Source organism: Rhinolophus sinicus, chromosome 2 (assembly GCF_057876585.1).
Source record: "Rhinolophus sinicus isolate RSI-liver-muscle chromosome 2, RSI-T2T, whole genome shotgun sequence".
Classification (NCBI taxonomy): domain Eukaryota; kingdom Metazoa; phylum Chordata; class Mammalia; order Chiroptera; family Rhinolophidae; genus Rhinolophus; species Rhinolophus sinicus.
Window position 1 is genome coordinate 169,220,202 of NC_142502.1, and position 12,049 is coordinate 169,232,250.

A 12,049-nucleotide genomic window follows, 5' to 3' on the forward strand; every position below is an offset into this window, starting at 1 on the left:
TATTTTGTATGGTCTTTTAAAGGGACAAACACAGAGGCCTAAAATGTCACCCAATGGGCCTTTCCTCGACTTTAATCTAGAGAGCCAAAGTATATGCGATGTCGTTTACCTGTCCCAGATCCAAGTAAGGGGGAGTGATGTGTGGAGAAGAAATAATTCATGCATGGTGCTTACTTTTTGGGTAGATAAGTAATGTTAGATTTATGCTAAGTTTAAGAATATTAAAAAAAATTAATATATTTATGGGATATTGCTAATTATACTTAAACTATTAAAAAACCCATAAGACATTTTGGGAATACAAATTGTACATTATTGATATATTAAAAAAATAGAAAAATGTGGAATTAATTTTTTACAATTTTTTTCATGTCTAAAATCTTTGTTTCCTATAGTTTTCTTGTTTAGTATTTACATAATATAATTTGATAGAAAATGATGATTGTGTATATTTTTTGTCCATTACCAGTGAACACCATAAGAGATTTTAATTAGATAGTCCTCCATATTATGAAATAAAACGGTTTATTTTTTTTAGTTTCTAATCAAATAAATTATAAAATCCAGACAAAAGATATGTCTTACAATAGAGAGGACCAAAACAAAGAGAAAATAATTGTAATAATATACCTCACTGGCAGACATATTCTTCACTTGTTCTGGTTTCAGTTCTGTAAAATATAAAAGTCAGCAACTTAAGACAATTTTTTGAAGTTTAAATTGTTGAAGAGCAAAACCAAGTACAATGATCTAAAAGCATGTGCTTAATAAAAGCATTCTATTGAGAGAGACACACATTAATATTAAGAGCATATAATTTACAAATGCTGAGAATAATATTCTTTCTTTGGAGTAACTGGAAAGCATTCAATTTCTTTGCATACTGCCCAAGAACAACTGATTTTTAAAAATTTGAGAATAAACTTGGAAGAATGCAGCTTGGTCTTTATAAAAGGCAATAGCTTTTTTTTTTTTTTTTTTTTTTTAAACTCAACAACTTTTGTCTGCTTCAGAAAATAGCAAAAATATTCTTAAAAATACACATGATTTATACATTAGCTGTTGTTTCTAAGTCCACTATCTGAACAAGACTTCACGCCTCTGGCAGCAAGAAAGTTTGACTAAACTCTTTACCCAGAGTTTTTATATTCTCAAAACTACATTTTTTATTCTCCAGAGCAGCAGTTCTTAATCAGTACCCTGTTTCACTGTAGGAGATGTGTTTTGAAAGTTGCATATTCCATGTTCTTTTTTATAATCATTGCCAGTAATCTGATGTATACCTGAAAGTGTCACCCATCCACTGCCTATGCTGGCTGTGGACAAGTAACTTAGAACATCTGTTCTAAAGATACCACAATGAGTTTACTAACCTCACCTAAAAATGATAAGTTTGATATTTCAGAATCAATAAATTACCTTGAATCAAAATATAGCAATGAATGATATATTTTGCTTTAATTCCTCAAAAGTTAACATATAATGATAAAAGTACAAATAGTTATGTTCCCTTAGACACATTAATTTCAAGTGATACTAGAATACTGAAATGAAGAGCTAAAAAAGGTTAAGAACATTTTCCCTTTATTATTCTTTTTTGCTTGCTTAAAAAAGTTTCCTTTTCCTTTGTGTTTTCTGCTGCTTACAAGCTATGAAGAAGTGAAACCTGTTGTCTAGAACAGGGATCATGGTCCAGTGACCCATGGACTGTCTTTGTATGGTCTGTGAGCTAATAACGATTTTACATTTTGGGGGTTTGTTTTTTTTTGGTTGAAAAAAGAAAGAGAATATGCATTGAGGAGCATATGTGGCCCCCAAGCCTAAAATATTTACTATCAGGCCCTTTACAGAAAAGTTTGCTGGCCCTAAGTCTAGAAACTACTTTGTATCACATTTTCCATTGATACAATTATACTGTTTTCCTGTTAATAAAGATCTCTCAATAAGGGCCTCTTAAATTTCTTAAGTGGTCTAATAAAGAGTTACAAATGCTTCAAGCTCTGTATACGTACCTCGGATAGGACCCAGTGCTGCATCTTTTGCCAAAGCTGTTAGATCACTTCCTGAGTATCCATCAGTCATTCTGAGAATGGGAAAAAAGAGCAAATTATTTTTATCTTTGATTTTTAAAATCTCCATGCAATAAGAGGGTAAAACCTAGTTTGCCTTTGTCATCAAGCAGACTGCTAAGTGATTTGATTTTAAGGGCACAGAAAGGCCCACTTGCTAAAAACAAACAAAATAGTCTACTGTTGGCTCCTTATATATAATGCCTCAAATTTTCATCATTAGAATCATTCCTTTAGATTAAGGCATACTATATCTATAGGAGTCTCCATGAAACTATAAACATGTCACTTGGAAGGTAACATCTATAAGCTACTGCTGGCCAACTGACGCATAACCACTATACTTCTCTATAAGTTCATGAGTCTTTGTTTTCACAAAGAGCACTGCCTTGATGGAATGAGGGCACATCAAAGTAGAGTTTTTTTCAATGTAGGAGACAGGGTGAAGGAAGGGTCTGTTGTAGATGACTGATAAAAATAGGCACACCTAAGTGGGATGCCACAGTGGAGAATCTTGGGCAGCTAAGAGATTATCAAAGTGAACTAAGAACTAAGGAGGCAAAGGGGAAGAGGAAAATAAAACAGAAAAAGAAAGCATTTACCTATCACATACTATGTCAAATAAGTACATAGAACAAACATTATTAGCAGAATTCTTTACTGGAATGACAAAGAAGGATCTCAATATTTCCAAGTATTGGATTTGTTCTTTTTTTCACAGTTATCTGGAAACTCAGTTTTTACTAAAATTACTAGCTATTCACACACTTGTTAAATATTTTAAATTACTTTATGAGATTTTTCAGTGACTCAAGTTCATCTCCCATACTCAGTTTCTATTTAAGTATACAAAAAAGTTGGAAGATCTAAAAGTTATAAAAAATTATGTGTAATGCAAAAGAACAAATTTATACAAAAATATCTATGTTGGTGTGGGCAGATATGAGATTTAAATTACTTTTTTTAAAATTTTATACCACTTACAAGTTTTAATAAGTTTATGAAAAGAATATACTATCATCATTAGAGATTTAGGTCATGTCTTATAAAGGATATAGAAATTGAAATGAGATACCATCTATATAAGACTAAGAGATAAGAAAGAATTAAAGGAAGTAGAGGATGAGATAAGTTTTCTGATATATTACTCATTTCATACTTGAGCTTAAACAAAACAGCAAAAGAATTCTTTTAAAAAAAACTGTAAGATAGACCAAATCAAATTACTCACCTAGCAAGTTGTGCTAGTTCTTTTTGGGTCAATGGGCTTCCCTGTTTACATAATAGATTTTTAAGTAAAAGTAGTCGTGTCTGCAAAAGAAATATTAAAGAATTATTAGGCCTCAGAATTAGCTTAATAAAATACCAGGAATCAGGCTCAAATCCTGACTCTCATTTAGGAACTGAGTGATCTTATACAAATCATTCTACTTCTGAGAGCCTCACTCATGCTTATTTTGTTCCTGAAAGAGTAAAAGATAATCTAAATAAGGCACTAAGGACGAAGCTGCGGTTACTACCAAGGATATTAAGGGTCTGAGGCAGACAACCACAATTTTTAAAAAAACATTTTTAGAGAGGTATGAATTCATATAACATGAATTTCTCCCATCATAATATATAATTCAATGACTTAATAAATATAGAGTTGTGTAATCATCATGATAATCCAGTTTAGAATATTTCTATCAGCCCAGGAAGTTCACTCATTTCTGTTTACAGTTAACCCCACTCCTACCCTTAGCCTCAGCAAACCACAATGTGCTTTATGTTTCTAGAAATTTGCCTTTTCTGAACATTTCATATAAATGGAATCATACAACATGTAATCTTTTGCCTCTGGTGTCTTTCACTTAATATGTTTTTGAGGTTCACCCATATGATAGCATGTAAAAGTAGCTTGTTCCTTTTACTGATAAACAATATTCCATTAAATGGATGTACTTCATTTATTTATCCATTTACCAGTTGATGAGTATTTTAGATTCTTTGCAGTTCTGGGCTATTACTTATAATGCTGCTATGAAAATTCTTATACATGTTTTTGTGTAGACATATGTTTTCATTTCTCTTGGGTAGATTCCTAGGAATGGAATTGGTGGGTCTTACGGTAAGCTTATGTTTATCTTTTTAAGAAACTGCCAAACTGTCTTGCAATGTGGCTGTACCATGGATTGGAAGACTCAATACTGTCAAGGTGGTACTTCTTGTTTCTGCTTAAAACAAAAGAAATTCAAACATAGATACATACCTCCTCATTTGGCAAAGACACATATACCCGTTTGGTAAAACGCCTAAAAAAAGGATTCAAGCAATTCAGAAATACAGTTTTGAATTTAAAAGTAACTCAGTTCAAGTAGAAAATAATAAGAAAAAAACCTTCAAGTATAACTCTCAAGGCACATTTTAGTAGTCATAAGTGTAATAAGTGTAAATAAAGTGTTATTTTTAAGAGTTACTCTTTTAAAACTCTCTAGCTAATGTTTAAAAACCCTTAATTGAATATTGTCAGAATTAAATTAACCATTTTTTTATGTATGTACATGTTTTTAATAGCAATAAAGCAAAATATTGAACAGCTTTAAAACAAAATAGCTGATAGAAGAAATTTAATAAAGAGATCATTGCTGTCTTCTTGAAACTAAAAACAACTAAAACCAACAAGGACAACAGAAACAGAAAACTTCATCATCAAGAAATTAAGTAACATTTACAGAACTAAAAAGTATGAAGAACTGCTGCCTACGACAGTGACAATTACACTGACAAAGGAGGGTACACACAGGATATGCCACTGCAGATTAAAGACATGGATGTCAGAGCATAGAATTTTCAAAGGAAGCAAAGAAAGCACACTCTGAGGGGTAATAAAACCAGTCTCCCCACATTTAAACAAGCATGTGAGGACTGGCTCCACAGAGCCTGTGAACCCTAGCCAGGAGCAGGGTAATGGCTAGGGAGACAAGGCTGAACACAGAAACTCAAAGACACTTCTTTGTAAGAAGACATCAGTCAATTGGCAAGACGACAAGTTGTCTTGCAGTGATCATTCTTTGTAAATTGAAGAAGACTAAATCAACCCAACCTATTTACATACACACACGCACACACACACACACACTCATCAGGCAGGGCTTTACTGTTGAATCAGGGAGACTATCTGTTAGTCCAAGGTATTCATAGGACAACCCAAAATATTTGCTTAGTATCTTACTTTTCTAGCTCTTATCATCCCAAAACTAGGTATTCCAAGAAAATTTTCCTTATTCAAATAAAAATCATAAGCAAAACAGGCAAAAGCACAGGATTTAAAAAACAGTGTCAAAATAGAGGAAAAGAATACAAAAAATGTAACATGGATAAAATGAAGAACATGCACAAGAGGATTTTGCCAGAAAGCAAATTAAAATTGTAACCAAATATCTTTTATGAAATACAGTAATTTGATGAAAAAAAAGTCTTCTATGAAACAAGAGCTCAATGAGACATAAGGCCTCAAGAAAATGTCATACACAATGGCTCAAGTTAATGAGACAACAAAAGAAGATGAAAATTGGGATCACAGAGATCAGAAAAGCAATGAAAAAGAAAACAAAACCACCACAGAAACAAAGGTTACAAAAGTAGTAGCAGAAAGATTAGACACTAACCAATAAAAAACAAGTACAACAAACGGGAAAATATAAAAAACAAAATAAAAAAGACCTAAAAGTTAAAAAGGGTTAGAAAGGAAATTACTGCTATAGAAGAGAAAAAGCTGCAACATAATACATAAATAGTATGTAGAAGAAAAAAATTAAAAAAAAAAAAAATTAGGAATAAAAAAAGAAAAAAGATAGTATTCAAAATAACTTTCCCCCAAAAAAGGACATTAAAAGTATCAATTTAAACAAACACCAAATCTCAGGAAAAATAAACAGATCAATCAACATATTTTTCAAGTACTGGATTTTAATAGTTGAAAACCGTATCCAGTAAGAAGAAAAAAAATTAAGTTAATCCATAAGTATGAATAAAAAAGCTGGCTGGCTTCACTTTCATACTGCAACATCCAACCCTAGAAACAATGGGTCAATGTTACAGATTCCTCAGGAAAAGAAAGGGAGGCCCAAGAATTTTATGCTGAGTCAAACTGTCCTCTCATAGGAAGGGGACAAATTTGCTCAAACACACAAGAACAGAGAACATGACACCCTTCTTTTATCAGCCTCTAATAAAATTAGGTAAAAAAGGGTAAGAATCAATTTTGGAGGTTTAAGATGATTTAATGCACCCCAGAAAAAATAAGTAATTTACCTAAAACCATAAAATGAAGAGTCATCTTCCTGTTATCATGCTGGCCCTGTCCTCAAAATCTTTAGTTGGTAAACAAGAGGCGAGAGAATGGATATAGGGAAGAAAATACTGAATTTAGCCTTCAAATTGAGAAGGAAGGAAATAAGAAATATGTGAAATGAACACATAAGTATATCTGTTGTAATATGTAACATGTGTGTTTCTACATGTATCTCTCTACCTGAGAACAGCCTCATCAAGCTCTTGTGGCCTATTAGTCGCACCCATTACAAGTACTCTGTCATCTCCAGCAGACTGTACCTATAAGACAAAAACATTTTTCTCAGTACTTTTAGATAAAGTAATAACAAAGAAAAACATAATAAAGAGATCTCTTTTTTCTAGTTTGGGTCATTTAATAGGAAAATATATACACTAAAATGCTTTCACATTAAAAATATCATAATCAACACTTACACCATCAAATTCTATTAGAAATTCGGTTTTTAGACGTCTACTCGCATCATGTTCTCCTTCTCTTCTTTCACACAAAAGGCTATCCACTTCATCTAGGAAATACAAGGATAATACTTGAATTCAAAGCCAACCTATATGAGTCATCTGAGATTAATCTTGTGTCCTATTTCAGTTATTCATATAGTGGGTCCTACTCAATTCATTAGTCTTTAACCTCGCACTTCTTTAAAACTTTTTCATTCTGAATAACCTTTCCTATCATACGTCTTATATATGGAGAGGGGAGTTTCACAAAGGTTCCACTAACTTAGCTGGTAAACATGTTCTTACCTATAAAAATTATAGAAGGTTGAAGTTCTCGAGCCACAGCAAAAAGAGCTCTCACCAACTTCTCTCCTTCTCCCACCTAAAACAAGACATGACACACATTATACTATACACACACACACACACACACACACACACACACACACACACACATATATAAAATGTAACATTATTCTAGCTTTTAAAATTTCATGATTGAAAGTCTAAAACGTATGAATTCAATTTCCTTTCTTTGCAACAACCAAAGATTTGGTTTAAAGAATTGGGAAGGGGGGCAAGGAAGGTTACTGAAACATCCCTTATAATTTTAGAAAATAGGCTATTATTTACTATAGTCTGATAAGTACTTTAAAAAATAAAAATTTTCTCCATTCCTAAGACTTGAGAATGAAACAGCTGCTTGTCAAAGGTATAACTATTGGCAAGAGAAAATATTAGGGGAGAGAAAGATGCTGTACATGTTACTTAAGCCCTTTGCAGGGTGAATTTATTGAAGGAGGTAAGTGGGAAAGTGCCCTCCTGAAAAAACTTTGCTCTATTAAGAACACCTTGAAAACGCATTCTCACAGTATCACTCTCAATAAGTATCAAAAATATTTCTAGGTAGTCCAGGAGGTCTAGGAACACCCCTTGAGACCCTATACTAAAACCATTCTATACACCAAAGCATTTAATGAAAGGGTCATGAGGTTTGAGGTAATTTGCTGTAAAAACTCTTCTGTCCTCTAGGTGGCATCTATTCTTTTTTATTGAAAATTTCATTAAAAAAAAAAAGCAATGACTCCAGATTTAGAATCATCAAAACAAATATTATCAGAGCATGGAGGGAACCGCAAGAGATCACCTCTTATGACATCAACACTTTGTAAATGAAGTAAGGTCTGAAGTGATACTTTAAGGCCAGCTCAGTGTGTAAAAGTTAGGTTGGAACCCCTATCTCCTAACTTCTAAGATGGTGTTCTCCACTACACTATGTGCATAATGTGGATAAACCTACTCTAATAACAATTTTACTTATAAAACAAGTGGTATCATTTTATAAATAACTTTTAATTACAAAATTGAGAACCCTGCCAATACCTGACCTTGGACGTCTAGCTTCCAAAACTGTACAATAAATTTTCTGTTGTTTAAGCCAGCCAGTTTATGGTACTTTGTTACACAGCCCTATTAAGCTAATACAGTATTTGACAGCACAATTCTAATTTTAAATGAGCCTGATAAATACACACGACTTTCTACCATGAAGAGTCATATTCATCATCTTTGAATAATATAATAGATATAAAACTTAAACACGAATATTTTTGTATAATGTTATTACCATTACTTAACACAGTAACATTTAAACAGTAACTTAAAATATGACAATACTGGAAAAAACACTCACATATTTTGAAGTTAAACTTGCAGCACTTATATTAAAGAAGGTCGCATTAGATTCTGCAGCTACTGCTTTAGCCTTTAAAAATCACAAGGGCAAACATTACATTAGTTCAATATCTTGCTTTAAAAAGATAACCACATTAGATCAACTTAAGTATTAGAAAAGATTTTCTAAAAATGTAAGGTATGACACAATTCCCAGTACATGGCAATCAATGTGTTTCCTTCTTAGCAATGAGGAAAATCTAGGAAGACCTGTGCTTTGCTCCACTCTCTTTTTTCGTAATGGAGACTGGATAGGGAGAGGTTAAAAAATAAGAAGGTATTACTCTCTTCCTAGTTTTAGAAAGACAACTGGATAGGGAGAGGTTAAAAAATAAGAAGGTATTACTCTCTTCCTAGTTTTAGAAGAGAAAGATGAACAGCTAAGGAAAGAAGTTACTCTTTCCCTATTTACTTTTTTCCCTCTAGAAGAGCTATGCAAGAGAAAGAAGTATCCAGATCCCAGTAAAAACTTTTGGCAAAGGATACTGGGAAAAAAAAATCTGTTGTATGTTAATTACACTTCAATTTAAAAAAAAAATCTGTATCACGCAGATTATTTATATAAAGTTGTTAAGATAGTAAAGTCAAGGGTTAGGAAGACAATATAGTAAGGTAAGCTCTTCTAAAGTAAAAATTTTATTATTTAACTTGGGAAAATAATAAAAACTACCCTGATCAATTTAACTAGCCCAAAACATATGACTGAAGATAACATATATGGTTTTCCATCTATTTTTTCATTGGAAACTAGTTTAAAAACTTAAGAGAAATATGTTATAGCAAAAAGCAAGCCATTAATAATAGAATCAGGAACAATGTAAAGTTTTAAAAATATATATTATTGTTCCAAATATCTCAAAAGAACATTCAAACTTACAAAGAATTCTTACCAGCATTGTTTTCCCATTTCCAGGTGGACCAAAGAGTAACAATCCTCTGGCAGGAGCTCTAAGCCCTGTGAACAGCTGAAAAATATATACACAACTATAATTATGGAGATACTTTTTTCCAGACATTTTAAGAATTATTTGTCATCTAAAAAGCACAATTTTTCAGTAGCATCCTCTCAAACAGAAGAGAACACAAATCAATAAACTATAATTATTTATTATATTATAATAAATTAATTATAATAAAGTATAATTATTAAGATAGAAGAAAACAGAATGAAATAAAACCAAGTCCTCATTAATCAAAATGAAAGCAGACTGGTTAAACTAAACATATTGATCATAGGTATGCTTCTCTACTTCCTTTAGAAATCTCACCAACAGAACAGTAAATGAATAAAAAAGATAACAATCTTCAAAACAGAATAGGAAAGGAGACAACAGAGGACACAATGAGTTTTTGTAGATGGAGAACTGATAAAGTGCGGTAAATTATTTAGCACAGCTGCAGCAGCTGCTTGTGAAGGGATATCCAGATACAAGGAGCCAGCTGATGTGAACGAAAACCCATGGAAAAGCTTAGGACGCAGAATCATCGGCTACTGCAGAAAGCAGCAGTAAGGTAGGCAGCCAAACTGATTCAAAGTTTGTATGAGGAACAACTGAACCTATACTCTTTACCACCCCCGCCACCCCCCCTTCCAAGAACATTTAGGCAAGTACTCTTCTTCCACAACCAAAGGAGGCAGAAGTTATATTTTAGAGAAATTAAACCAGAGTCTCCAGACTCAAGGATATCAGGTGTGGCAGGAGTCAAGGGTGAAGCACCAGACTGATAACACTTGAAGAGTGAAGGTGTATGAACTTTTAAGGTGAACCATTTGAAGTGGATATTCAACTTTAAAAAAACACCCCTTTTTTTTTTGGTGGTGGTGGGGTTTAGGTTTACAGAAAATTGAATGGAAAGTACAGAGTTCCCATGAAACTCTTCACCTCCCCATTTTCCCTTATTATTAACATCTTGCATTGGTATGATACATTTATTACAACTGATGAACCAATATGATACTTTATTATTAATTAATGGCAATAGTTTACTTAGGGTTCACTGTTCGTATCATGCATCCACTATTACAGTCTCACTACCCTAAAAAATGCCCTGTGCTCCATTTAGTCATCACTCCCTCCCTCCCCCTGAACCGCTGGCAACCACTGATCTTTTACTGTCTCCATTGTTTTGCGACTCCAGGATGTCATATGGTTGGAATATACAGGATAGCCTTTTCAGATTTGCTTCTTTGATTTAGAAGTATCTAGCTAAGGTTCCTCTGTGTATTTTCCTGGTGTGATAGCTCATTTCTTTTTAGTGATGAATAATAGTATTTTATTATACGAATATACCAGTTTATCCATTTACTTATGAAAGAACATGTTAGTTGCTTCCAAGTTTGGGCAATTTCAAGTAAAGCTACTATAAACATTTGTGTGCATGTTTTTGTGCGGACATATATTTTGACTCATTTGGGTAAATACTAAGGAGCGTGACTGCTAGACAGCACAGTAAGAATATGTTTAGTTTTGTAAGAAAGTGTCAAAATGTCTTCCAAAGTGGCTGTACCATTTGCCTTCCTGTCAGCAATGAACGAGAGTTCCTGTTGCTCCACCTCATCACTAGCGTTTGGTGCTATCAACATTACAGATTTAGCCATTCTAGTAAGTGTGTAATGGAATCTTACTGTTATTTAACTTGCAATTCCCTAATGACAAATGATGTAGTGTATTTTTTTCACATGCATGTTTGTCATCTGTGTTATCTTCTTTGGTGAGGTGTCTGTTCAGATTTTTTGCCCATATTTTAACTGAGTAATATGTTTTCTTACCGTTGGGTTTTAAAAGTTCTTTGTAGCGTGTTTCCCTGAAAATAAGACCTAGCAGGACCATCAGCTCTAACGTGTCTTTTGGAGCAAAAATTAATGAGACCTGGTCTTATATTTATATATATTATATAATATATATTTTGCTCCAAAAGACGCATTAGAGCTGACAGTACAGCTAAGTCTTTTTTGTTGTTGTTTGTCTTTTTTCAAAGTGGTGAAAAAGTTTTTGAGAAGAGATAGTACACTCCAAAGAATTAGGAGCTGGCTGAGCACCAAGAGGAGCAGCTGAGGGCTTGGGGTTCAAGGTACCATTATTAAGAGAAAAAGTACACTCCAAAGGGTTTGGAGCGGCCCCGAGCAAAGGCAAGGCTCGAAAGGGGCTCAATGCTCAATGCTCAAAGGGCAGCGGCTCTGGCTAGGTCTTATTTTCGGGCAAACACGATTTAATTTGGATACCAGTCCTTCAACATATATGAGGTATGATCAAATAATACAGTGAATGTTTAAAAAAAATTATTACAGTAAAAGACATATTGCCATTAATTCCCCTCAATACTCCCCCTCACTTCAAACACACTTATTCCATCGTTCTTGCACTGACCGAAGCAATTCTGGAAGTCCTCTTTTGTGAGTGCCTTTAGTTGTGCTGTCGCAGCTGCCTCAAATCACTTTGAAATTGCCGTATACCAGAAGCGATGTGTGA

At 33.3% G+C, this 12,049-nt stretch overlaps 1 protein-coding gene across 4 annotated transcripts in view; it reads right to left on the reverse strand.

The window, feature by feature from the left end:
• The window catches only part of SPAST (spastin), a 50,054-nt gene that overhangs the window by 7,346 nt on the left and 30,659 nt on the right, over positions 1-12,049 (reverse strand). For all 4 annotated transcript variants that reach the window (XM_019741577.3, XM_074331859.2, XM_019741586.3 and 1 more), the window contains 9 exons: positions 9,470-9,544; positions 8,539-8,610; positions 7,152-7,227; positions 6,822-6,913; positions 6,586-6,665; positions 4,321-4,363; positions 3,301-3,380; positions 2,013-2,083; positions 631-671 (listed from right to left, as the gene is read on the reverse strand). In XM_019741577.3, coding sequence (XP_019597136.2) covers positions 631-671; positions 2,013-2,083; positions 3,301-3,380; positions 4,321-4,363; positions 6,586-6,665; positions 6,822-6,913; positions 7,152-7,227; positions 8,539-8,610; positions 9,470-9,544 — 630 coding nt within the window. The remainder of the gene's footprint in view (positions 1-630; positions 672-2,012; positions 2,084-3,300; positions 3,381-4,320; positions 4,364-6,585; positions 6,666-6,821; positions 6,914-7,151; positions 7,228-8,538; positions 8,611-9,469; positions 9,545-12,049) is intronic.